Source organism: Ictidomys tridecemlineatus, chromosome 10, assembly GCF_052094955.1.
Source record: "Ictidomys tridecemlineatus isolate mIctTri1 chromosome 10, mIctTri1.hap1, whole genome shotgun sequence".
Taxonomy (NCBI): Eukaryota; Metazoa; Chordata; class Mammalia; order Rodentia; family Sciuridae; genus Ictidomys; species Ictidomys tridecemlineatus.
In genome coordinates, this window is record NC_135486.1 from 116,098,807 (window position 1) to 116,126,183 (window position 27,377).

The 27,377-nt window shown below is 48.8% G+C and overlaps 2 protein-coding genes and 3 long non-coding RNA genes across 5 annotated transcripts in view; 2 read left to right on the forward strand and 3 right to left on the reverse strand.

The window, feature by feature from the left end:
- The window catches only part of LOC120887539 (uncharacterized), a 73,555-nt gene extending 49,654 nt beyond the window's left edge, over nucleotides 1–23,901 (reverse strand). Inside the window, exon 1 of the long non-coding RNA XR_013426866.1 lies at nucleotides 23,793–23,901. This is a non-coding gene — a long non-coding RNA (uncharacterized LOC120887539). The remainder of the gene's footprint in view (nucleotides 1–23,792) is intronic.
- Nucleotides 1,293–7,775, forward strand: Serpine1 (serpin family E member 1). Its single transcript, XM_021728567.3, has 9 exons — nucleotides 1,293–1,451; nucleotides 2,297–2,568; nucleotides 3,171–3,404; nucleotides 3,822–4,016; nucleotides 5,033–5,231; nucleotides 6,320–6,420; nucleotides 6,532–6,618; nucleotides 7,183–7,266; nucleotides 7,579–7,775. Exons 2-9 carry the CDS (start codon nucleotides 2,298–2,300, stop codon nucleotides 7,614–7,616), a joined length of 1,209 nt encoding a protein of 402 aa, XP_021584242.1. The 5' UTR covers nucleotides 1,293–1,451; nucleotide 2,297; the 3' UTR covers nucleotides 7,617–7,775.
- On the reverse strand, nucleotides 11,609–21,237 carry LOC144367461 (uncharacterized). The gene is made up of 2 exons (XR_013426868.1): nucleotides 21,071–21,237; nucleotides 11,609–12,342 (listed from the first exon to the last, which is right to left on the reverse strand). It is a non-coding gene; the product is annotated as an uncharacterized LOC144367461 (long non-coding RNA).
- On the reverse strand, nucleotides 15,483–21,064 carry LOC120887684 (uncharacterized). The gene is made up of 2 exons (XR_005731013.2): nucleotides 18,153–21,064; nucleotides 15,483–17,588 (listed from the first exon to the last, which is right to left on the reverse strand). It is a non-coding gene; the product is annotated as an uncharacterized LOC120887684 (long non-coding RNA).
- On the forward strand, nucleotides 21,212–26,907 carry Ap1s1 (adaptor related protein complex 1 subunit sigma 1). The gene is made up of 5 exons (XM_005328484.5): nucleotides 21,212–21,331; nucleotides 23,130–23,308; nucleotides 23,897–24,005; nucleotides 24,882–25,019; nucleotides 26,162–26,907. Exons 1-5 carry the CDS (start codon nucleotides 21,329–21,331, stop codon nucleotides 26,207–26,209), a joined length of 477 nt encoding a protein of 158 aa, XP_005328541.1. The 5' UTR covers nucleotides 21,212–21,328; the 3' UTR covers nucleotides 26,210–26,907.
- Nucleotides 26,908–27,377: the final 470 nt, after the last annotated feature.

The window sequence follows — 27,377 nt, forward strand, 5'->3', positions numbered from 1 at the left end:
GGTTGCCCTTGGCATCTGTTTACAGAAAAATCCATAACAAATATCCTGATGCTACCACCCACTTAAACTTCCTGTGACTCTGCCATCAGCTGTCTCTATGGAGACCGCCTGTTGAAACCCGTCCCCTACAAGGAGCATGACAGTGCATGGACCCTGAAGCAGACAGCTCCATTTTTCTCCCTGCAGGAAGCCTCCGGCCTTCCCCTGTGGCCCCTCCACCCTCAGCATCCAGGCTACATGGCTTAGGGCTCCTGATCCTCCAAACTCCCCCAACGCCCTCCCCTGGTCCTTTAGGCTCACACTAGCCAACGCCCACCCTTGAAGAACTCAGCGTCACTCTTTCTCCTTTAAGCCCAAGGCCCTAAAAGCACATCCCGCAAACCCACCATGAACTGACACTCTGCTTTCTCCTGTCCCTCCTCCTGTAGCTCCAGCCTTCAGTGTCATGGGTGAAGGAGGAGAAGGCGCTGCCCCTCCCAGCCACCAAAGGCAACTCAAAGAAATGAAAGGTCCATTCTTGCCAAAGCTTGACCCTGGTAATCCCTGGTTACCACTTCTACCCACCTCTACCCCACCCAGCACTCCTCAAACTCCAGTCAGAGTGCTGTTGGCACAAGGAGAGTCCTCGAGGGCACCAAGAGAGTCTGGACACATGGAAGGACTCAACTGTGCATCATCAGGAGCTGGGCGGGCACATGGTGGGGACGAGGCAGGGACCCGCAGTCCTCTGTGGAGGCCCAGTACAGAACAGTCAGAACCCAGACAACCTCCTGGCACACCACATGCCTGCGGCCACTGGGCTGAGACCCAGAGGAGGGAGGAGCTTAGCCAGGAGCTTAGCCAGGGTGCTGGGTAGAGCACACTGGCAGAGAGAAGTGCACAAAGTCCATTGGGTTCTTGGATCCTCCACGGCTACCTGTTTCTCCAGCGGGAAGGGAGTACATGGGCTGCTTCTGCCCAAGCTGAGCGCCAGGGAAGGTGATCCTGAACCTTGGTCATCATGGACCATCTGGCACAGCCAGGGGTCAAGCTGACCAAAGAGAGAGGAACACAGGCATCAGGGTGGTCAGATCAAGGGAGGCCCTGGGACTCGGGCAATCAGGACTTGCTCAATTGTTCCCAAGCCCTCTCTTACACACGTACACATACAGTGACATGCACACACGCCTCAGCAAGCCCTGGAGAGGGAGGTGCAAGGGGGGCCTGGCTGGCGGTTCAGACGAACTTCCAGAGCCAGAAAGTGGGTGGGGCTGGAACATGAGTTCATCTATTTCCTGCCCGCATCTGGTATAAAGGGAAGCAGTGGCCCAGGAGGAGCACAGCTGTGGCTGGTTGCAAGGCCAAGAGCGCTGTCAAGAAGGAAGGCCACACCCCCTCCTCCAGCAGTGGCTAGACAGCTGCAGCTCCTGCCGGACAAACGGCCAGTCACAAGGCTCCTCTGAGAACTTCAGGTAGGAGAAAAGCAAATTCCCTCACCTCTCACCCGGGGGCTTTCTCCATCCTCGATCCCCACTTTTCCTCTGTATTCTTTCCCCAGACCCCTGTAGCTCTGAGCCAATCCTGCCTTGGCACCTTGGCTTGGCAGCAGGAGAGTGCTGAGGGTAATCAGGCCCCACCAACAACCCTGTCACCCAGAAACAAGGACCTTACTCTGTCCCTCTCCTGCAAGGTGCTTGCTGCTTCCTTACCTAAGGAGAGGGGGGGTTTTCATGCTGCTAACTCAAATGAAGCTGTAGTTGGGGACATGCGATAAGAGAATTAGAAAACGTTGCACAGTTCAAAGATGTCATTGTAATTTAGCCTTTCAGCCCCTTGGAGGGGTTGGGAGACCCACTGGTATTTTGCAAGATTCTCACAGGTAAAAAATAGGATTAAGCCAGGGGCAGTGGTGCACGCCTGTAATCCCAGTGGCTTGAGAGGCTGAGGCAGGAGGATCGAGAGTTCAAGTCCAGTCTCAGCAATTTATTAAGGCCCTAAGTAACTCAGCAAGACCCTGACTCTAAATTTAAAAAATATATAAAGGGCTGGGAATGTGGCTCATTGGTTAAGTGTCAGTTCCCGATACAAAAAAAAAAAAAAAAAATTGCTTAAGTCTCCCCAGGGCTGACCAGTGAAAAGAATCAGATGGAGGCCAAGTTTGACAGGCTCAGCACTGTTTGTGACCCTTTAATGAATCAGAAGCTGTCCTGTTCATCTATCCCCAGGTGGCACCAAGAAAGAGGAGGCTGGCCCACAGCTGTCCACTCAGCCATCCTCTAGAACATTCCCTCATATGACCCTCTTCCATTTGCTCTAGGATGCAGCTGTCTCCAGTCTTTGCCTGCCTGGCACTGGGCCTGGCCCTCCTCTTTGTTGAAGGGTCCACCCTGCACCGGCATGAGTACCAGGCCGCCCATCTGGCCACAGACTTCGGAGTGAAGGTGTTTCAGCAGGTGGCCCGGGCCTCCAAGGACCGCAATGTGGTTTTCTCGCCCTACGGGGTGGCCTCAGTGCTGGCCATGCTGCAGGCAACCACTGGAGGAGAGACCCAGAAGCAGATTCAAGCAGCGATGGGATTCAACATTAATGGTGAGAGACAGGACAGAGTGGGAGGCGGGGAGTCAGGTGGGCTTCCTAGAGTAGAGGCCGAACCTAGCAGAAGCTGGGGACAGGCTGGCTCCAGCCCAGCCAGGTCCACCCTTGTGCAATAGAGGGACTTCCCCGTCTTCTTCCCACATACCTTATACCACTGGGCCCTTGACTTGCCCTTGACTGGCCCTTGACCAGTGGAACTGACCCTTATTAACTGTGGCTCCTTAATTCCTCTAAACCATGAATTCCTCCTCTACAGAATGAGAGTACTAAAAAGGCCTAATACACAGGGCTATGTCAATATTAAACAGAATCATCTGAACTATTTGGCATAAACATTATTATAAAAATTAGTGTTTGTAACTTAAGAAAAGAGAAAAACATTCTAAACCAAAGAAAGGGGTAGGACCAAGACTTATAAGAAAAGAAGGGAGTTGTCAAGATTATGGTTTGGAATGAAATCTCCCTCCAGAGACCTCTGAGGGGGCAGAAGAACCATGTGCATCCAAGCAGAGTCTGGCCTTCCTGGGGAAGGCTGGCCATCTGGGAGTCCTTGGCCCAACATGAATGTAACATGCACTGTCCTTGCCTCGGCACAGAGAAGGGCATGGCCCTGGCCCTCCGCCAGCTGTACAAGGAGCTCATAGGACCATGGAACAAGGATGAGATCAGCAGCACAGACGCCATCTTTGTCCAGCGGGATGTGAAGCTGGTCCAGGGCTTCATGCCCCACTTCTTCAGGCTGTTCCGGAGCACAGTCAAGCAGGTGGACTTCTCAGAGGTGGACAGAGCCAGACTCATCATCAATGACTGGGTGAAGAGACACACAAAAGGTGAGCAGGCAGGGAAAAGGAGCCATGACACCAGGGGTCTCCCCTCAGCACGCTCTTCCCTGGAGACACAGGTGCTTTAGTACAGGGCTCAATAGCTAATATTTTCCTTAATTAGACTTTCTCAAGAACCAACACCAAAGGCATCCCTCTAAAGTATGAGATTTAGTAAGAGCAGCACTAACATTGGTACACACAATGCCCAGATGTTAGTATTGGGGCAATGGACAGGGTCAAGTTTCCAACCCTGATCCTGAACAGAATCCTAGCATCAGGAAAGCGTGGTGAGAAAAGACTTCCTGGGACTCCGGAAGATGGAACAAATTGGAAGCAGTTAGAATGATCCACTCACCCCATTCCACCCCACCCTCTAACTGAATCCCCTCAATGGACATCCCTTTGACGACTGGCTGTCCACAGGTATGATTGGTGACTTACTTGGCAAGGAGGCTGTGGACCAGCTGACACGTCTGGTGCTGGTGAACGCCCTCTACTTCAATGGCCAGTGGAAGACGCCCTTCCCAGAGTTGGCCACCCACCGCCGCCTCTTCCACAAGTCTGATGGCAGCACTGTCTTCGTGCCCATGATGTCTCAGACCAACAAGTTTAACTACAGTAAGTACAAGACCCCCCTTCTCAATCTCACAACGAGGGCCCCTCTTCCCCAGGATCTCCCAGAGAACATCCAAAATGTCGCCTTCTTGGGGAGAAGGATCATAGGGAGCATTTCCGTTTAACCTTAGTATTCACCCCAATTTTGACAAATATTCCCACTTGGATAATGAGAGGAGAAGAAAGGAATTTTTTTTTCTCATGCCAGATGAAGCCAAAATCTAGAAATTCTCTCAGGCCCACATCTGGTCAACCACCTGACCCCAATTCTCCACTTCAGGGTGTGTGGCATGATTATATAGGGCTGATTATATAGGGCTGGGAGGAGGGCTACATGGGACTTGGGATTAAAAGGATGAGGATTGGAATGAAATAGTGACAGGGTTTTGGGAGGAGGGCAGAGAAGGTCAAGAAGGTCAAAAAGGAGAGAAACCAGATTACATTGAATTGGCAGAAGAATAGGGAAATGGAAATCAAACCACTGAATAGGGCCTAGGGCTCTATACCAAGGGCCCGAGAGTGGTGGCCTAGTGTGCAGGAGGCCTTGGGTTCCCTCTACAGTGCTGCAAAAACAAGCAAATGCCACTCAAAACATGGACTGTGGACTGGGATGTGGACTATGGTAGAGCACTCACCAAACCTGTGTGAGGTCCTGGGTTCAATGCCCCAGCATTAGGGGCCAGGGGGACAACAAATAAACAAACACTGAATGGGGACAGTGGGAAGGCAAGCCTCAAAAGTGGAAATGGAAGCTGAGCATGGTGGGGCATACCTATAATCCCAGCAATTCAGCCCAGGCAACTTAGTGAGACCCTGTCTTAAAATTTAAAAAAAGCAAAAAAGGGCCAGAAATGTGGCTCAGTGGTAGAGAGACTCTAATACCAAACAAATAATCTGGAATGGCACTTGGCTTCCAGAAAGAGTAGAGAAGACAGGAGAAATAGCTGAAAACCCAGGGCTGGGATATTTTAATAAGGGCTGGAGCCATTTCCAACCCGCCATCTTGGTTATCTTCACAGCTGAGTTCACCACCCCTGATGGCCACTACTATGACATCTTGGAATTGCCCTACCATGGGGAGACCCTCAGCATGTTCATCGCAGCTCCCTATGAGAAAGATGTGCCCCTTTCTGCCCTCACCAATATTCTGGATGCTGAGCTCATCAGCCAGTGGAAAGGCAACATGACCAGGCTGCCCCGCCTCCTAGTTCTGCCCAAGTAAGCTATTCTAGGCTCTCACCATGCTTGCCAATGTCTTGATCTTCCCTGTCTCCCAGTTCCCTGAAATTACTGCCCCCGGGTTGAGTTTCCCATATCTCTGATGCCTGCCAAGTGGGGGCATGTGTGGGAGGCTGGAGGGAAGTGCTCTGGCCTGGGCTCCATTATGATCCCTTGAATCATCCCTCTGTTTATCTCCTCTGGAGGGAAATTTCCAGACTATGCCCCCATACTGACCACCCCCAGAAATACCCAGTGACAGCCAGCCAAAGGGAGAGCTGGAAAAACGATGTGGGGGAGGGATGCTGAATGGGTCTACATGCAGGAGAGCAGGAAGGACCAGTACTCCCACCCCCCACCTCCTTGAATCAACATCCTAACAGTGGAACAAAAGGAATCATTTCAAGATGGGGCAGCCTGAGCTATGGCTTCTGGCTGGAGTTTAAGGAGAGCAGATTTTCTCAATCCTTCTACAAAGCAAAGGGGGTGGAGATGGCTGAGGCTGGGTAATTCCAGAATTGCTGGGACACTCCTACAGGCTTATTCCCAACTTCCAGATGCTAAAATGACAGCCTTGGGGAAAGAGGAGAATTTAGCTGGGTAGCTGGTTCTGTTTCTCTCACACACCACACACAAAAAAATCGAGGTGATTAGTTGTGCCCTGGTGGGAAGCAGAGTGCCCCCAAACCTCACTGCTTGAGTCCTCTTCAGGGTTAGCTCTCTGAAACACAATCTACAGACCAGATTTTTATTCAAACATCCTGGCAGGAGAATTCGCCCTTGGCCCCCTAGTCAGATTGAATAAAATTATGCTTAAAATACTACCTTATTTGAGGAAAGTAATTAGTCACAGATTCAAGGGGGTGAGGAGATTGAAGAAGAATGTTCATTAATATTAGAAACCACCAGCAAAGAGAGAGGCTTTGCAAACAGATTTGAAAAAAAAAAACAGTCCTCTTCCATGTTCCCATGACTTCCTACCCTGTTGCTCTGCCCCCGTTGCACCTGATGGGGGACAGGGAGAGGCAGATGCTGCCAGTAACAGGAAGCAGGGCTTGAGCTGTCTCCCCTCTCCCTGCTGCCTGCAGGTTCTCCCTGGAAACTGAAGTTGACCTCAGGAAGCCCCTGGAGAACTTGGGGATGACTGACATGTTCAGCCCCGTCCAGGCGGACTTCACGAGTCTCTCAGGTGAGAGGTTTTCCTGCTTACTTATCCCCATGGGTCATGGGCCCCTGTAGAGGATAAAGGAGCTGCTCTGAGACCAGTGGCTGATCCACCTTGTATTCCTCTCTGTTTCAGTCCAAGAGCTTCTCTATGTATCACAAGCGCTGCAAAAAGTCAAGATCGAGGTGAACGAGAGTGGCACGGTAGCATCCTCCTCCACGGGTGAGTCTGGCAGGAGAGGCTCCACCAGTCTCAGCCCAGCCCAAGGGTACTAGGAGGGCCACCAGCCAATGCCTCACTCACCCTGCAGAATAACTAGTCCTAGACCCCAAATGGACCCCCCTTCCCAGTTCCATGTGGGCCTCTCTGTTCAGAGCACACTTCCTGTGCTGGGGACAGTGGCCCTGTCATGACACTCCCCCACGCGTTTCTCAACCTGGAAAGGGGCCCACTTTCCCTGGGACTCCTAAGGCCCCTGAATGTGGAAAAGTCCTCCAAATGAAAGCCCAGGTTGGTCTCACAGTGTGACCTAAATGTAAGGAGCTTGCTGATCAGTAAGCCCTAAAAGTGTTTGAGAGAACACTTGAAAGATGTCAGTCCAACCTCTGGAAGAAACCAGTTCTCAGAAGACATCCCCCAACCCCCAAGACCCATATTCAGAGAGGCAAAGTCACCTCCGAGTGCTGCTGTCAGATGGAAGGCCGGTGATACCAGAGTCCCTGGGGATCCATTCAGGCACTGGTACAGAGGTCCCTCTGTCCTAAGACATTGTCCCTTCTCTCCTAGCCATCCTGGTCTCAGCCCGCATGGCACCTGAGGAGATTGTCATGGACCGACCCTTCCTCTTTGTGGTTCGACACAACCCCACAGGTGAGCACGAAACTCCACAGTGTCCCCTGTCCTCCCAACATCCTTGCCTGGGGTACTCCAGCCCATGCAGAAGTAGACGCCCCTCCACCGCCCCTCACCAAGGACTCTGGGCAAGGAATATAGAACTTGGTTCCACTCCCCCACCCCCTTGGTGGAGATGATGCTCCGGGGTAGACCACACAGTCCTAACTCAGTCATCTAAGTACCTGTGACCCCAGACAGTCACCTACCTGCTCAGGTCTCAGTTGATCTGTAAATTTCAGGCTTCCTGTTCTCAACTTCCACTTCCTGTTCTTCCCCCCCCCCCCCCAGGGGCAGTGCTTTTCATGGGCCAAGTGATGGAGCCCTAACCAGAGGAAAAGAAGCTCTCATCAGGGACCAAAACTGGAGATGTGTCATGAAGGGAAGAAGCAAACTCCGGAGAAAGGAATTTTTGTTGTGATGACTCTTTCTGGGGAGAGAGAAGGCATTTGTATCTTTTTCCCCAATGGTAAATTCTTTCCAGTCGACTCTATGACCTCAGCCTCTTTCGGAGGTGGGAGGATCTTGCAGGGTAACTGCCCAGCTAGAGAGCCCACCGTGAGAGACCCCTGAACACAAAGGTCTCCAAGCCAGACCGGAAAACCTGCGGAAGGAATGGCGGGCACAGCTGCCTCTGCCCATCTCCCTGCCTGCTCGGCCTTTGGACCTGCTTCCCACGGAGGCCCTGGCAGAATGGAACCACAGGGCCTGCAGGAGCTTCTGTGTGCTTGCTAGAGACCGTTTGTGTTCCAGTCACGCTGCTGTCACTCTTGCGCTGTCTGCCACCCCTGCCGAGGCTGGCGACAGGCCAGAGAAGGCCATGGAAGAAACGCTCTTTCATCTCAAAGTCCACTCTAGCTGCAGATGGGCGGACCCAATGCTCACCCCGTGCCCAGCCTCCCTGCCCCCGCCCACCCCAGAAGCATCCCACATATATTATTTTGGAGTGTAGGTGACTTGTTTACTTATAGAAGCAGATTTTTGCTTCCCATAAACTTTATTTTTGTAGGAATTGAGGAAGAAAGGTCAGATGTGTGCCTGGCCCCCCACCCCAGATCTCCTGGCGGGGAGGGGGAGGCCAGGGGTGTGTTTGAGTATTTATCTCAGCCTTGCCCTGTGTGCGTGTTAGAGAGGGTGAGGGCTGTTAAGGGGAAAGTGTTATTTAAACTTGCTCAGAATGTTCCTTCGTGGGCTGTGTCATGCAAGCACCTCAGAGCCTGGCACTCCACCCTCATCCCCCGATGGGCGCAAGCGAGGTGGTGCACACACTGCCACCTTGTGGCTGCTTGACCCCACAGCACCTCTCTTTCCACCTGATGGATTTAGGGCCCCTGCCAAGGTGGTCAAATTGCAGCCCTCATTAGACACCAAAAGGATGGTGTGGGTGAGAGAGGCCTGAGGGAGGACAGGATGGTTTCAGATTTTTCCAATATATTTAGGAGCAGAGATGCAAGGGGCTGAATGACCTACCAGGACAGAACTTTCCCCAATTACAGGGTGACTCACAGCCGCAGTGGTGACTCACTTCAATGTGTCATTTCCGGCTGCTATGTGTGAGCAGTGGACACGTGAGGGGGGGGCGGATGGAGGAGACAGCTAGCTCGGACTCAGCCACCCCACTTAATTCATCTTTTTGAAAACCGACCAGCTGGGGTACCGCACCAAGACCTGCTTACTGCAGAACTGCGCGTAGATGCAAAATGAGTGTCATCTCATGGAAGCTGAGTCACCCTGACATCCTCTCTCCCGAAATAGCCTCATTCACTGTTTTTTGTTTGTTTGTTGTTTGTTTCTGAATTCATTATGCACTGGACAGTGACAGCCACACATGGTTACCATAGGAGTCCCCAAATGTGGGGCTGAATGTTCTCGAAGTTGTGTTGACTTATATGCTTTTTCACTTTTGATATATAAATGAGAAAAAAAATTATTTAAAAAATAAAATAAGTACAAGAATATGCCAAGACAGTCCCTGCTCTTAGCTTCTATGTTTCGCATGGTGCAAAGAATTGGGACCCTGCTGGCTGGAAGATTTCTCAGGTGGCAGGGATCTTGGTGAGATACATATTACAGGCACAGGCTTGTTGACCTGCCGTGGGTGGGTCTCCAAGATGGGTCACCCAGGTCTGCAGCAAGGCAAGACTCCAAAAGTGTGTGTGTGTGTGTGTGTGTGTGTGTGTGTATGTATGTGTGTGTGTGTGTGTGTGTGTGTGTGTGTGTGTGTGTGTGTGACAGAGAGAGAGAGAGAGATTGATTCTCCCCTGGGAAACATCCTAAAAAAGGAAAGAAGGGACTGGGGCTGTAGTCAGTGACAAGCACATGCTTAGCACTTACAAGGCCCTGAGTTTAATCCCTAGCATATTCACAAAATTGCTAAAAGTCTTGGGCTGGTGGTGTAGCTCAGTGGTAGAGCACTTGCCTAGCACCCCCTGAAGCCCAGGGTTCAAACCCCGGCATCAAGAGAAAGAAAAGTGAAAGGTTCCCCAGACATTTCCCACCAGCCCAGGCGGGCCTGATTGCCCCATCCCTGCAGGTTCTCAAGTGTATTTCCTTCCACCACCAAAGGCTCCCCAGCCACCTGCCCCTGCTCCTCATCTCTCCAGCCCAGATCAAGTCACCCTTCTTTTGCCTACGATTGCCCTTGAATCAATCCAGCCACACCACCCTGGATCCAACACTCTCTAGACAGCCTTCCTGCTGAGAACCAAAGCTCTACTCCCAGGCGATGATGCTTCCTACTCCCCAGCTGCATCTAGAAATCAGGTTCTTTGAAAACAAGGCTTTTTTGTTAGCATATTCTTAATAACCTCCTTAAAACATCTTCTCAAGAGTCTCTTATTCTTTTCCTCCAGGGGTGTGTGTGTGTGTGTGTGTGTGTGTTTTCCAATGTTGGAGATGGAACCCAGGAATCCAGGGCCTCACTGCATGCTAAGAAGGGGCTCTATCACTGAGCTATGCTCCCAGCCCTCCTGGTAGTTGAAAGCCTCTTGGCAGAGGACACACTTCCCCCAATTAGTTTCTGCTCACATATTCAAAACTATTTTTTTAACTAAAAAAAAAAAAAAAAAAAAACATTAACTATCAAAATTGTGTGACACCCAACTCCAGAACTCTAAAGACAGGATTGATAGGTCCAGCCCTCTGGATGCCCAACTCATTTCTAAATAGGAACTAAGCACCTATGCGTTCTGCGTCAAAGCACTGTCTTGTGGTTAAGAGGTAGTGAGTTCTCTGTCCCTGGCAGGATTCAAGGACAGCCAGATGACTGATGGAGATGTGTCAGTGGCCAAGGTGCAGATTAAGTGACTTTTTCAAATTACAAAAATAAAAACCCAACATGCTTATAGGAAGATATACAAACGGTTTAAAAGATAGAAGTAGAAATGTAAGAGTCCCCCAGTTTGGGGTGTTCTTTTAGAGCTCTGCTAAGCATTTAGAAGCATATTAAAAATTCGTTTCTTTCACTCAAATAAAATCGTGGTACACACAGATACACAGCACACAGTGTTGTACAGCCTGCTTCATCGCCTGATGATCACTGCTAGAGGCCTCTCCCGGGTTTGCTCTGCCAGCTGCCTATATAGATGCACCATAGATGTCCTGACCCACCAAGGGTGGCTGTTGCCTGGTTTTGTCACTGGTGGTGTTGTTACCAACAGTGCTGTGGGAGATACTCTGTCACGTTTACCAGGGACTCGTGTATCTGCAGAGTGACTCCTCATGATGTGACTGTCTCCTTTAGGAAATTTCCATTCCTAAAATTGTGTGATTCTGGTGATACAAACATTCTCAAATGATGCAAAACAATCAAAAGTGGCCATTTTGCCCGATGAGAGTGTTACCTTTTCTCAAGCTTGAATAAGACTTCATGACTCCCACATAAACCTACTGCTGTGAATAAAGAGAAATTTTATTCTGTGAACAAAAAGAACCCTCACGTTATCTTTTTTTCCCTGTCTCTCTTAAATGATGTCGGGCTTCCTTGGGGCAAATTCTGATCATGATGTGTTTTAGAGTAAACCTAGCAAGGTACTCAATCATTGACTCCTCAATCATTTCAAAAGTACCAAAGGCCTCTGCCCGGCCCCACCCCTCTGAAGGGCCAGTGGGGGCATTCTTGGGCACCTCCAGCGTGGTGTGCTCAGATGTTCTAAGGCTATCTGGTTGGTGGGCACCCCTTCCTTATGGGTTCCTCCCTTTCAATTCACCTTTTTCTTTTCCCATGAGACTAATGTAGTGAGAGGGTCCCCAAAGTCTAATCAAGCTTGAAAGGGTCTTCTCCCCTAGAAAGCCAGAGGAAACCAAGGCAAGAGACAAGATGGATGGCTCATGAAAGTTCTCCCCATTTTAGAGAGAAGGCTGTCATTTATTTATTTTTATTTTTTATTTTTATATACATGACACTAGAATGTATTTTGACATATTATACATAGATGGAGTATAACTTATTCTAATTAATTCTTGGGGTTGTACATGATGAATGCACTGGTTGTGTATTCATATATGAACATCGGAAACTCATGTCTGATTCATTCTACTGTCTTTCCTATTCCCATTCCCCTCCCTTTCTTTCATTCTCTTTTGTCTAATCCACTGAATTTCTATTCTTCTTTTTCCTGCCATTTATTGTGCCATACTCTCAAATCAGAGAGAACATTTAGCCTTTGGTTTTTGGGGGGTTGTCTTATTTCCCTTAGCGTGACAGTCTCCAATTTCATCTATTTACTGGCAAAGTCCATAATTTCACTCTTCTTTATGGCTGAGCAATATTCCATTGTGTATATATACACCACATTTTTTAATCCATTCATCTGTTGAAGGGCACCTTGGTTGGTTCCATAGCTTAGTGATTGTGAATTGAGCTGCTATAAACATTGATGTGGCTGTGTCACTATTGTATGATTATAAGTCCTTTGGGTATATGCTGAGGAGTAGGATAACTGGGTCAACTGATGGTTCCATTCCAAGTTTTCTGAAGAATCAGAGAGGCTGTCTTTGAATCTCACAAGTCTACATCTTTCCTGTGCTGTCCTCACTGTGCAACTGGCAAGCTTTCTAGGGAGAAAATACAGTTATGGAACCAAAGAATCAAAGAGCCTAGAGGCACTGGGCCTACTTTGGGCTAGCTTAACCCAGAAACACAAACACTAGCCCCATCCGATTCACAAGATAGCTCCACTTTGGGATTTCTGACCATAACTTCAGCTGGTAGCAAGTATCCCTCTTCCTGCCTTCCTCTCTTCACCGAGCCCACTTTGAGCTCACAGGGGTAGCTAGGGTCCCGAAGGTGACAGTCTAAGAACTCAGGAACACTGAAATCCAGGTATATCCTTTGACCTCTTTATAACCTGAAAATATGACCAATTCCAGGGCTTGGGCTGGGGACTGAAGAGGAATCCATTTGTAACATATTTTCTTAGAATTCTAAGAAAATCTTTTTGCACAAAATGCTTCAAAAACCAGGACAAGTTAGCTCTAATTCTGTAGTATACAGTTCAAAAACCGTCCATCCATGCTGAGAAGGTTCAAGAGACAAGAATTCTTCAAAAGGCCCCCTTATCAACAGGGGAAGTTTGCACTGGGAACTGCCCCATTTAACAGCGTGCTCAGCTTCTCTGATACTGCGAGGATAAAGAAGAGCACGCGGTGTCACAGCGCGAGGCCTGACATCCTGTTTGACTTTGCCCTGGCCCCCTTCCTTGGCTGTTCAAAGTTTTTCTTCCTTTCTCTATTTCTTTACGGATGAAAAACTAACAAGACCTGCCTCCAGCCACCATTTCTGCAGATTTCTTATCAATCTCACCCAGGGAGATGATGAACCTTACCATGGAGGGCAACGACATGAATGTCAGAAGTCCCTTGATGTAAAAATATTCTATCAGAATAAAATTGATCCAGGAAATACTACCTGTTTTCCAAACCCTGTTTTGAAATGGCTCCTGAAGTAAGTTTTGTTGTAATAATAGTGGCAAACTTTTATGTAGAGATGAGACCTAAGACACAAAGAGGTTAAGAAACTTGCTGCTACTACTACTACTACTACTATTACTATTATTATTATATTTTTTTGAGACAGGCTCTTGCTATGTTGCCTAGGCTGGCCTCCAACTCCTGGGTTCAAGAGATCCTTTTGCCTCAGGTTTCTGAGCAACTGGGACTATAGGTGCCACTGTGCCTAGCTCCTGCCATTACAACCATTATTACTTAACAGCCCCATGTAGTGAGCATCTCTGTGCTTGTCGTGGCGTTGGATTGCTTCTCTCTGTGGCATCTATCAGCAGCAACAAGTCTCCCTGGAAACAAAGAAGGACTCAGAGAGTGCCACAGTGCTGCCCTCACATGCCAGTCACCAGGACCTTGTGCACTTACACATGCTACCGCATCAGCCACAACACCAGCTTCCTGAACATGGCCTTTTGTCCCCCAGCCACCAGATGTCGCTTTGACTCTAATGGAAGATTCTTCTCCAAAACAGCAGCTGTGGCTTCAACCAAAATCTTTCCAAATCTGAACTCCATCCAATCGAACAAAAATTTATTTGAAAGCCAAACTTCACATTAGGAGACTGGAGATGTGGCTCAAGCGGTAGCGCGCTCGCCTGGCATGCGTGCGGCCCGGGTTCAATCCTCAGCACCACATACAAACAAAGATGTTGTGTCCGCCGAAAACTAAAAAAAAAAATAAATATAAAATTCTCTCTCTTTAAAAAAAAAAAAAACAACAAACTTCACATTAGGTACTATGAAGCATTGAGAAAAAGAATAAGTGATGCTTCTTAACATCAGGTTCCCAAGGAGAAGAGACACCAGAAAGCTGAAAAGCAATGCATTATTGAAAGATTAATCAAAGGAACATTCTGGATACAATTGCTCTAGTCCAGACTAGAACACAGGTTCATCAGAGGGCAGATGTTTGATTGAATATGATCGATTGGGTTCGGGGAGTAGAACATTCTAGAAAATGGTGTCAGCAAAATCACAAAGGAAAGATCATGGCAAAAAAAAAAAAAAAAAAAACAGGTTCCAAAGACACAGGTGAGGATGAAGTCCTGAGTTGCTGGATTAGCTCCTGCTGCTCGCTCTCTCCTCTGATAACCCAGCTGGTGTTCCCTGTCTCTGTCATGTGTCCTTTCTTATTACCCTTTGCGTTCCAGGCTTATAACTTTTGAGTGTAGGGTCAGTGAGTGACAGTAGTCACATGGGAAATCAAAAGATGGGGTGGCTTCACAGGAAGGCAGAAGGAGGTAGCAACTTGTTTGTAGCAAGGGAAGTTTGAGGTGACAGCAAGACCTTCACATGGGGATGCGTATCAGTCTAAACAGCAGGTGACTGAGCCGTGTCCGCTCTGTACCGGAACAGCTGGAGAAGGCCATCTATCATGCAGCAGGAACAGCAGATATAAAACGTACAGTGTTAAATAAGAAATTAGAATTTTGACTATTTTGGGGTAAGAAGTAAGATTTAAATATTTATATTTGATGACTTAGTCCATCCTCTGTTGCTACCATGGAATACCTAAGACTGGATAATTTATACAGAATAGAGGTTTATTTGAAGTCACAGTTCTGGCAGCTGGGACGTCTAGGAGCATGGCTCTGGCATCTGCATGGCTTCTGGTGAGGGCCTTGGGCTGCTCTGACTCATGGAGGAAAACCAAAGGGCAGAAGCAAGGAAGCAGGAAGGTGAACTTGGTTTCTGACAAGCCTCTCTAGATAACTAACGCAGGCCTGCGAGAATGAGAAAGGCATGGATCCCCTTGAACGACCTGATCACCTCTTCAAGATGCCACCTCCCAACACAGTGAGGAGTTAGGGTGCCAGCACATGAACGTTGGGGGTACCCTCAAACCACAGCAAAATCTATACAGACCACAGCTGAAGCCAACTAACAAACTGTGCTGCGTGATGGGAAGAAATTAAGAATGTGTATGATACCATCCCCCAGGATCTTGCAGTTGAGCTGAAGAGATGAGGCTATGCACAGAGGAGGTCAGTGGATGACACGGCCTGATAAGGAAGTTTGCTAGTCAGTTCTCAGGTGCAACAGAAACAGGCTCTTTTTTTTTTTTTTTTTTTGGTATTAAAGATTGAACCCAGGGATGTTTAACCAGTGAGCCACATTCCCAGTCCTTTTTTTATTTTTTTTGAGACAGGATCTGCTAAGTTGCTTAGGGCCTCGCTTAGTTGCTGATACTGGCTTTGAACTTGTGATCCTCCTACCCCAGCCTCCCGAGTCACTGGGATTACAGGTGTGCACCACCACGCCCGGATATAAACCAACTCTTTCTAACTGAAGCTCAAAAGGAAGGGATCCAAGTCTCCAAGTCTCATACTAGAAACAAAACCCCAAATCTCAGCTGAGCCCCCCACAACACACCCATACCCAAACTAGACCCAGGACAGTCCCCAACAAGACTGCACTGCCATCCCAGGAACTTTACCCTCTGCCCTTTCACAGAGTCTAACCTACCCTCCATCCCCTCATCCACTCCTAGACCAAAGTCCAGGCAGGTGCACAGATGGGAAGAGGCCACCAGACACGGCCATGCTGTGCCCACAAAAGAGGTTGCAAAATAGCATATCTGGAAATTTCGAATGCTATAGTGGGATGGTTGGTCTATGTCTCTGGAGACTCAAGATGGGGTGGTACCAAACTGCAAGAAGGGGGTCTAGAGTCTAGGAGACAAAAAAAGAATGACAAAACTACCATAGAAAGTATACATATGTTCAGGACTGAGGGTAAGAGCATGTAAGGTTCCGTATGAATTATCACTAAAAAGAGTTTAAAAATAACTGCAAATGACATCATCAGGGAATTATGAACTATTGCTGTTATGTTTTGCATAGGATTAGGTATCCTTATAAGAGAGCTTGAGGGGCTGGGGATTTGGCTCAAGTGGTAGCGCACTCACCTAGCATGTGTGAGGCACTGAGTTCAATTCTCAGCACCCATAGAAACAAAATATATTGTGTCCACCTAAAACTAAAAAAATAAATATTTAAAAAGAGAGAGAGAGAGAGAGAGCTTGAGGGATTCCATCCTCTTAATTTTTTATTTATTTATTTTTGTTTTGCAGTATTGGGAGATTGAATCCAGGGGTGGTCTACCACTAAACTACATCCCCAAACCTTTTTCTTTATGGGCTTATTTCTATTTTGAGACATGCTCTCACTAAATTGCCCAGGATGGCCTCGAACTTGCCATGCTCCTGCCTCAACCTCCGGAATTGCTAATCACAGGCACCATTGCGCCCAAGATGGTTTGAATAATGGAGTCTGCTTTAAAGTTCAAGTTGAGACTTAATCCCCAATGCAACAGTATTAAGCAGGTGGCCTCTGGGAGGTGACTGAGCAATCCTCACGCAGAGGATTAGGTGTCCTTATAAAAGAACTTGAGGGATTCCATCCTCTTAATTATATTTATTTATTTAGCCTGTTGGGAGCATGCTATCACTAGCATAGACCAAGCATGTCTGGGTCTTTCCACAATGTCAGAATTCAACAATGACAGTAAATTCACGTGCTCTCCCATTTTCATAAGTGGCAGTTTACTGAATATTCATGGGTTATCTGGTATCAAAAGTTGGGCAAATGCAAGTTCCAATCTTAATTTCTAATAGTTTTACACTCAAGTCACACATCACACTGTGTGTGTGTGTGTGTGTGTGTGTGTGTGTGTGTGTGTGTGTGTGTGTGTCACAGAAAGACTAAAAAAGGGTTAAGACAGCCACAGGGATTCAGAACTGAGAGGGAAGGCAGAGGGCAGATTCTAACGCAAGGTCCCTGTAGGTGATCAAATAAGATTAGGAACCAATCAAGAGCTTGTTCAACACGCAAGAACTTATTCTAGGCCAAGGTCCAGATGGATGGCAGTTCCAGAATGTCAGCTTGAGATGTCAGCTTGGAGTGGGCCATACAGGGTCGTCACAGGCAGAAGGAACCATGTTCTGCTGAAGCCCAACAGGACAGGAAATCAGAAGTTCATCACTGTGGCAATTTTCCTGGGTAAAGCTCACAACCAGTGACCAGGTGATGGGATCAGGGTGCCACCATGTCCAGTCTGAGGGTGCCCCTCCTTTTACGGGCCTCAGGTGCGTGGGCTGCATCATTCAGTGGTCTGGTTTTTCTGAGATGAATTTGATACACCTGCACACCCATGTGCTTCCGATTAATTCCATCAGTCCACAGGTGGTTACTCTTATTAGCATGGTTAATTCATTCGTCAGTTTGTGCCTTATGGTTGTGCCAGGCAGATGGTGTCATTACTTGTACAAACAAGGTGCACAGTCATTCTGCTTGGGCACTGAAAATGAAGAAGCTTATGGCAAACTACCTTTTGTAAAACGATTGCTTTACAACATGGAGCAATTCAGGTTTAGGCACAGCCTGAAACTGCTTTTCCACAGGTCATGAAGTGACTCAGAGCAGAGCACAGCCTGCCCTCCACATAGCCCCTTTGGTTTCATTCAACATGTGAGGAAACAGGGAAGAAGCCACCATCTTGGAAAACAGCATCTCTTATACATCAAACCAGCTGATCTTGGACTTTCCACCCCCCAGAATTTTGAGAAATAAATTGCTGTTCTTTATAAACCACTCAGTTGGAGGCATCTTATTAGAGTAGCACATATTGACTCAGGTAATGACTTAAAGAATGAACCCAAAGTGGGTTCAAAGGGCATCAAAAGAGGGGAAAATGCAGATCCTAGGCTCAAAGGATGCCGGGCTTCTGAAACCAGCTGAGCCATCCTTCCAAACGCTACAGGAACCATTCTACAGCCACATGAGGGACGGCAAGGGGAGCTGTCAGTGTGGTTTGGGGGATGACAGTACAAACACCCTCCGGAGCTATGCAGGAGAATCTCACCTCTTCCAGGTATTCTGAGGGAGTCACCAAGCCTCCAGGCTCATCCCGGAGTCCTCTCCCTGCTTCCCCACTTGGATGCTGGTGGGCCCATCACAGGCATCTCTCTTGATTTGCCCCTCCCCGTTTCATCCTTGCACCTGGGTTCCCAAAACGGCCTCTTCAATGATCTTCCAGCCTTCCATTTTGTCCTTTCAAATTGTCCCACACATTACTATGTGATTAATGTCCTTAACACTGCTTTCACCAAGTGATTCATCAGCTCAGACACCATAATGACTCTGCACCCATCTGCCCACTGCAGCAAGTCAACTCATCTCCGCACACCAGCTCTATTAACTCATAGGTTCACTAACAATGAAGAAACCCAGTCCACCATTTTCTAACTCGTCTCAGCCACTTAAATTCTGTTATTCCACATGAGCAAAATCTTCTAACAGTTCCCTCATTAATCTTATCTTTTTTGCAATTAGACATGTCTCACTGAGTCAAGGAACTCTAGAAAGTATCAGCTATCCAAGGAATATGGAGCTGATGTCTCTAGAGTTTCCCAATGTGGGCAGGTGCTGCCTCTTCACCTCGCTCCCTATATGTAGCCACCTTCTCTCTCTCAGGGACACACTTCTGTTCATTTGTTTTGCTTTCTGTCCTTTTCCTTATTTCAACTCCATCATGATTCACCCTTTCTGATTCTAACAACTTGCTTCATTGATCTTATGCTTTACCTAATAAGTAATGCCAGGATCATTCAGTCAACTCTCTGGGCCATCACCAAGATCTCCTTGGTATATACCACCTGCCTTAGATTAGGCTATTAGCAAGCAATAAAGGATAGACAGAGGAGGAAGGGAAATGAAAAAGAAAAGAATAAAAAATGAAACAAGTTGAGAGGGGGAAATAATAGCTACTATTATCAAGTATTTACAATGTGGCAAATATTTTCTATATCTTATCTTTATCCTCAAAATCACCTTCCAAGATTTCCCACCACTTTCTTAGTTTTCAAAACAAGAAGATAGAGGGTTCAATGACTCCCTTGAGGCCATACGTTTTAGTAGGGGTTAGAGACAAGCTTCCACACCAGGTGAACTAGGCCTTCCCTCTTGTCACCAGAACATCTGACCTCTAGTTACTTCTAGTGCACAGATTCTCTATATTCATCATTCACCAACAATGTAGTAATCGCCTCAATTATCAGGTAGACTGTGACAGTACTGCCTTGTGTTCAAGTAATCTGTATTTTTTTTAATAACTGCTCTAAAGTGCAAAAGTAGCAATTTTATTACAGCATGCTTTTATACCCACTTTATTAGTAACAATTGTTGTTAACAAAGAACAAGAAAAATGAAGACATAAGATTTTACCAAAAAGTGCTTCAAAGGCTATTCAAAAAATAATAACATAGGCCAGGCACGGAGGCACATGCCTATAATCCCAGCAGCTTGAGAGGTAGAGGCAGGCGGATCATGAGTTCAAAGCCAGCCTCAGCAACTTAGCAAGACCCTAAGCAACTCATCAAGACCCTGTCTCTAAATAAAATATTTAAAAGGGTTGGGAATGTGACTCAGTGGTTAAGCACCCTTGGGTTTAATCCCCAGTACCAAAAGATAAAAATAAAGTAATAATAATAAAACATCAATTGTTGCTAACAAGAAGCTAGAGATAGATATAGTAGTTCCCTTTATCCATAGTTTCTGTGGTTTCAATTTCCTGCAATCAACTATAGTCCAAAATTATTAATAGATATTTTCTAGAAATAAGCAATTTATAAATTCTTAAAATTGCACACCATTCTGATGCAATCTAGCTCCACCCCAAATCTATCTCTTTGTCCAGTGTATTCACATTGAATAAGCTACCCACCCATCAGCCACTTAATAGCTGATAGACTGTGGCAGTACTGCAAAGCTTGGGTTCAAGTAACCTATATCTTATTGAATAACTGCTCCAAAGCATAAGCATAGTGGCAATTTTATTACAGTATATTGTTATAATCGCCCCCCTTTTTGTATAAGGGGTGCTTTACCACTGAGCTACATCCCAAATCCTTTTTATTTTTTTGAGACAGAGTCTTGCTAAGTTACTTAGGGTCTCACCAAGTTGCTGAGGCTGACCTCAAATCTGGGATACTCCTGCCTCAGCCTCCAGGATTGCTGGGATTACAGAAGTATGCCACCATACCCAGCTGTTCCCCTTTCTGTTATTATTATTAATCGTTTACTGTGCCTAATTGTAAACTGAACTTTATCATAGGTAGGTATGTATGTATGTGTAGGAATAAAACATACTTTATATAGGGTCTGGAATTGTCTAAGCTTTCAGTAATCCACTGGGGTCTTGAAATGCAACCCCCTGAGAATAATGGGGACTATAATTATTAATTTTTCAACCTAACAAAATATAAGTTTTCTCTTAAATTCATACTCCTTCACTTTACTACACACACACACACACACACACACACACCACTGAAGGCTTACATTACAATTTACATTTTTACACCTACTTGTTTAGTTCTGACCCACGCTATCCTTTTAAGATTCTTTTTCTCTCCCCCTTTTCCTTACATCCCTTTTATACCAGCCCTTCCCTTTTCTTTTCTCACTCCTCTGGCTTCCTATATATTTCTCTTTAATAGACTGTTGTTCTAGTAGATTCTCAATACATACTTGAGCTCCATACTTTCCTCATGCCCCCCACTACCCCTTTGTATTCCTCTTTTCCATATAATTTCTCCTCTCCTCATCTAATTCCCTCTTAACTGCCTGCCTCCCTCCCATTAGCCCTCCCTGCTCCCTCAAAAACCCCAAAGACACCTCTCACCCCTTTTCCCGCCTTTTTCCCCCAAGGCTCCAAAGCTCGAGGACCTCATTGTCCTCTTCCCCCCATCCTCCAACCCACCCACAAGATAGCCTTGTTACCATGACGACTGAGCTTCTCAAAGCTGAAGTCAAGGACCTGGTTGCCATGGCTTCCGCTTCTCCGCCTCCAGCCCCGCCCGCGCGCCCCGCAGCATTGGCGCCTGCGCAGTGCGCCGTGAGATGGGTCTCCGCGTTGGGGCGGGACGGGGCGGGGCTTTGGCGGAGAGGGAGGGAGGGAAGGAAGAGAAAGGATAGAAAGGGAGTGGAGCTGGCACCTACGGTGGCCGAAGAGGGACGCGCCGAGCCGGAGGCTGCAGGATGGTAGGCTGTGCGAAGAGGGAGGGGAGGGGGGAACCGAGGGGCGTGGGCTGCACCTGCGGGGGTCCTTGGGGGCCGCCCTCGTTGGGAGCCGCTCTTTCCTCCCTCTGGTCCTCCGAGGACCCACTTCTCTGAGCGGGTGGGCGACCCGGCCTGGGGAGGAAGAGCTGGAAATGGCACTCGGGAGAGGGGCGGGGAGGGGGCGCGTTTGTGCGACGAGAGGGGACAGTCTAGGGGCGACGGGACCGTCCCAAGCCGGCAGAAGCTCTCAGGGCTCGGAGTTCGGTCCAGGGAGCCCCGACCCCGGCCGCAGGGAAGCACCCGAAGGCGAGGGGCGAGGGGTCTGTTCGCGGAGGGAGCTAGCGGGGGTCTCGGGTCACCAGAACGCTCTCCCCCTGAGGCCCAGACAGGATGGGACCCGCGAGAAAGCGGGCTGTGGGAGGGCGTTGTTTCCGGGTCCCGGCGTGTACGTCCCACCTCGGTTCCCGGCCATGCGCGCCCAGGCTGGGCTGGGTGGGGAGGCGAGTGGGCTGGAGGGTTGGTGCTGGGGACCCAGGTTTGAGGATCCCCGGCTCCAGTGCCTCTGGTTCTCCGCCCCCCATTCTGTTCTCTTTCCGGAACCCAGGCCTTCCGTCTTCCTGCTGGCTCCCCACCCCATGTTTTGGCTGCCCGGGAGCTCCGTGGGGCCCCTCGGTTCTCCCCCTTCCCCATCCCACCCCCCCCCCAAAAAAAAAACAGTTCTCCAAATCCTGATTTTTAACCTACTAAACTAGTACTGTTGTACACACCCCGGGATTCCAGCTCTGCTCGTGTCCACGGAGAAGGGAGTTGTTGGGAGCAAATGAGTCCAGGAAGGGACACCTGGAATTGGGAAGCTGGGGTGCACGAGGTAGTGAGGGCTCTGCACTCCATCCCACTTCACCCAGCTTGCTCTTTGTTCCACAGACATTCCCTAAGGGAGCCACCCTGTATGACCCTGTCCTAAGCAAGGGACTGAAAGGGAGATTGGTCATCTGATGTCTGGGGAAGTGTGGGTCTTAGTGGGAGGCACCCTAAAAGGAAGAGAAGAGCTAGGGATCATATGATTGGAGGATGGAGTTTGATCATCCTGACACCAAGTCCAGTGTTGGACACATGTATACATCTGGAGAAAGATACCCCTGAGCATACGACTGTCCATGGAAGACACTTAGGGACATCAGCAAGGGCTTATGAATAGGATGGGGTGGAAAACTGAGGTAGCTTGAGACAAGTACCCCACTTCAGCATGGTGGTGGATACAGGAGGATGGAAGGGAACTGGTATCTCTTTGCATTAACTATGTACCGCTTGTCACTGTGTTAGGCATTTTACTTCCTTTAGAAAGCAAAGTTAGGAAATGGGCATCAGGGAATAAAAATAATACCTAACATGTTATAATGCCTCCTATGTGCCAGGCACTGTTACATATATCAACTCATTTAATCCTTCTAACAGCTCTGAAAGGGAAGTTGTTTGATCATCTTCATCTTACAAACAGGGAAACTGAGATCCAGAGACATAAATCAAGTTACTGAAGGCCATAGACTAGAATCAGAACTTGAACCCAAATGACAGACACACCAAAGCAATAGCTTCTGCCAGAAGGAAAGTTACTCGCTGGTGGGAACACCTAGAGTTGTCAGCCAGCAGGTAGATTTTTTTAAGAAAGTAGCAGGCAGCCGTAATTAGAGAATCAAGGGGCTGAATTTGGGCCTGTGTGTATGGAGGAAAGAGGTTCAGAACAAAATCTCGGACCCTCCACTCTGTCCATGTCCTCCAGATGCGATTCATGCTGCTGTTCAGCCGTCAGGGAAAGCTGCGGCTGCAAAAATGGTACCTGGCCACGTCAGATAAGGAACGGAAGAAGATGGTTCGGGAGCTTATGCAGGTTGTTCTGGCTCGAAAACCCAAGATGTGCAGCTTCCTGGAGTGGAGGGACCTCAAAGTTGTCTATAAGAGGTGACTCCCCACCTGCTTTCAGACCCGCCTGCATCCTGCTGGATTGAAGTTTGGCAAAGAATTGAAATGGCAGAGAAATAGGTGCCTCCTAGGTCAGGGAGAACCCAGAGCCCAGGACAGCAATGAACACCAGCCTCCTGTACTTTCCAAACTCCCCTTGAAGAAATTCTTGTTCCCTGCTTAGTATTGCTCAAGCCTGGCACTTGCCACACATATACTTCTGTCCCTATAGGCTCTATCTTGTCCACTGTGCGTGTCCCTTACTGTCTCTCACCATTCGGAGGCCTTGCTCCACTTTTCCCAGCATACAGGTGCGCACCCCCCCACACACCCTTTCCAGTTCCTTCTCTGAGCAGGTCAGTTAGTTGGCTTGGGCTTTTGCTGAGTCAAATCTGAGCAGATCAGAGGTCAAGAAGGAAAGAGCACACATCCTTACTTATTTCTGAGAAGCTAGTTACTCTTTGTGTACCCAAGGGCCACTTGCCTGTGTCCAGCTGGGGCGTAGATCTTGGACTGATGGGAGATTTAAGCTCAGAATACCTGGGTTCCAAAGCCAGTTCCAAGCTGTCTCTCGTGTCCCCTCCACAGATATGCCAGCCTCTATTTCTGCTGCGCCATTGAGGGCCAAGACAATGAGCTCATCACGCTGGAGCTGATCCACCGGTATGTGGAGCTCCTGGACAAATACTTCGGCAGCGTAAGTCTCCCCTCTCACCCCGGTTCTATATTCAGAAATCCCCCTTTCTGCTCAACTCCAAGGTCCATCTAAGTCATCTCTACTCTTCCAGTCTCAGGGGAGAGATGCAGTTGGAGCAATAAGAACAGTAATTAATCTCCCTTTTTAAGCTTTAAGCCTATTAGCTGCGCCCCTTAATAAGCCCCGGGTTGAGGTGGGGTGGGGAAGGGACAGAATCTGGCACTTAATCTCCTCAGCTCAGACTTCTTGTGCTAGGACAGAAACAAGTTCACATTTCCTCAGTGGTTCTGACCTTGGCTTTGTATTGGAATAAAATAGTAATGCCCAGGGCCCCACCCCCAGAGATCCAAGTCACTTATCTGGGGGGAAACCTGAGTCTTGTGCCAGACAATTCTGTATCCCACTCCACAAAGCCCTTTGGGGTTCTCTTGTTTGCTCCTCATTCTATCCTATAAAGAGGTGTCGATATCCCCATTTTCAGATGAGAAAACTGAGGCTGAGACACCCCATGATACGTACAGCTAGCTGGGTCTTGGCAGAGCCCTGCTTGGGACTCAAGTCTTCTACCCCATGGGCCAGTGTCTCTATCCACTGTGCCACAGAGGGAGGCTCACACAGCCTCTGGTGGGAACAGTGTCACAGATATTAGAGGCAGTGCAACAGGAACCACGAACAAGGATAGACAAAGGCAGTTTATTTCCTGGTTGGAGGGCAAGAGTCAAGAAGGAGGGAAGAAGAAGCAAAACCCAAGTCCTGAGGCTCAGGGTGGAAGAACTGAGACCCAGAGCAAAAACCCACCACGAGGGGAATGGTCATGGGGAAATAGGGACTGGGCGCACCTTGATGGGCCACTCTGCCTTCTCCTCCCCCTCCTAGGTGTGCGAACTGGACATCATCTTCAACTTTGAGAAGGCCTACTTCATCCTGGATGAGTTTTTGATGGGAGGGGACGTCCAGGACACCTCTAAGAAGAGTGTGCTGAAGGCTATTGAGCAGGCAGACCTGCTGCAGGAGGTACGGGCCAGGGACAGTGAGGAGGAGGAAGAGCATCACAGCAGAAGGGACCCTTCCTCCCCTGGACACCCTGCCCGCCACCAAGGGGGCCCCCTTCCCTGTGGTGTCTGGCCGCCACCACACCCATCTGTCCAGCTTTCCCTCAAGCCCTGACCCCATAGGGTGGGAGGCAGAAGGGCCCATCACACATCTATGCCAGTTGTCCCCTCATTGCAAGCTCTTTCCCCACCTAGTGCTTCTCTCACTGTCAGGGGTTTCTCAGAATTAGAGAGGGGCACCCAGAGATCAGTCTTCTCTTCCCTGGTTTTTTGAAACACACACATTCAGAAGCCTTTGCTTCTCAGGAGCAGACGGCCATGAGGATTGGGGCTGGGGTGGAGGGTGCCTGGATGTTGGTTCTCTGCTATCCAGCACCCCCGCCCTCACCCCATTACTGCCTGCCCCCTCTCTGCTGTGCCACTGCTGAGCTTTGGTGCAGGGAGATGAGTCACCGGAATCTGCAGTGACGAGCAAGCCGACCTGAGCTGGCTCTGAGGAGGGGGAGAAAAGGGGCAGAGGGGGGTTCATCCCTACACAAGGAAAAAGGGTAAAACTGAACTCGCCACGTCACTGGTCCAGTGTGTGTCTGTCTCTCATACACACACACCATACACACAGGCCCTGGTGCACCCCTACCCTGATTACTAGTGCTCTGCTGAGACCCTAGTGACTCATCTCTCTGCAGTCTAGTTTACCTTCCCTCAGGGACTTGGTGACAACCTCTTACTACCTCCCCCAACCCCCCAAAATAGGACCCTACTCTCTATACCCACCAGCCCCAGGAAAGCACATTTGCAGCTCTGGTCCCAGGTTCCCTGAAGCCAAGCTTCCTGCTCACCCAGCTCCTGGCTGTGGGTTTTCTGGGTGGTAATGGGCCCAGCCTGGTCCCCTCCATGCCACTGTGGGTGCTGGGGTGGTGCTGGGAGGCTAGTGAGCGCCCCTGAGTGCTCGCAGCCACCCCAGCCTTGGGCTCATGATGGTTTCTCTCCCCCTCCCCGTGTCTCTCTGTGCTCCCCAACTCCGCCACCTTCCTTGTGGTTGCCGGTTGTCTTACCCACCCTGCTCTCCTGGTGTCTGCGTCACCCTGTCTGTCTCTGCCTCAGGAGGATGAGTCGCCACGCAGTGTGCTGGAGGAGATGGGTCTGGCATAGCCCCTGCCGGCCGGGCCCCGTGGAGCTAGGGGAGCTGGTGGAGAGGCAGGGCATGGTGGCTGCTTCTCCCGCGTCCCTCAGGGCCCTTCTCTTGGTGGGACCCAGTTGCCCCTCCTCTGCCGCCTCACCTTCTTTGGAGGGAGCCGTGGGCTCCGGCCCTTCAAACATTCCCTTCCTCCACCCTCCCTTTCCCACTGAAGGCTTTCGGAGCTAGGAGGCAGGAAAATGTGACCAAGATGGGGTGCTATTTGGCTGTTCCCTGCCTTTGAAGAACCAATGTCACCCAGAAATCCTCCCCCACTTACCACTGTAAATATATAAATATGTCAGGTTAAAGGGAAAAGGTTTTCAGGGCTCTTCTCTCCCCTGTGCCCCAAAACCTACCTCCACCCTCCCCCTAGCCAGCCAGGGCAGCTTCTCTGCCTGGGAGGGGGCCTTTTCCCTCACCTGCCCCCACTTCCTCCTTGGCTTTAGTGGGGCCCCTGTCCAGCACCAGGGCAGGAACTACTTAGTTAATTTTTTTCTAACCTTGCCACTTTGATGGAAGGAAGGGCTGGGGGAAGGGCAGGCTTTCTGGGACACTGGCCCTGTGCCTCCTCCATTCTGTTCTGGGTGAGGCAAGAGCTAAGGGGGAGGGGTGGGCAAGTGTCCACCTTTATTTCCTTTCTTCTGAAATAAAAGGAAAAAGTGTTTCTGGACTTGGTTTGCCTGTGCTCTGTGAAGAAAGGCAGGGCTGCTGCATTCATTGGAAGGCCAAGAGTACACTACCTGTTAGCCTTTTTCAGAATGGGTGTTGCCAGACTTAAGAAAAAATACAGGATACCCAACTAAGTTCTAATGTCAGACAGTCAGCACATATTTTAGAAATGTAACCCACTCAGTCACTGGGGACACACTTGTTCTAAAAACATACTCATTGTTTATCTGGAATTGAACTTTAGCTAGGAGTTCCATGCTTCATCTGACAACCTTGCCCAAACAGTTTTGGGTGCCTGACCACTGTCTTCACCCAGGCAGAAGCAACTCCTAGGGACAAATGTCCACTCAACTACGATTTTCTTATGGAAGATTTCGTTTTCCCGGTTTAGTTTCATTTGGCAAGGAATCAGGAGTTCAAGGGTGTCTGTGCTTAGGAAGGATTGAGAAACAGCTAACAGCAGGGTGTCTC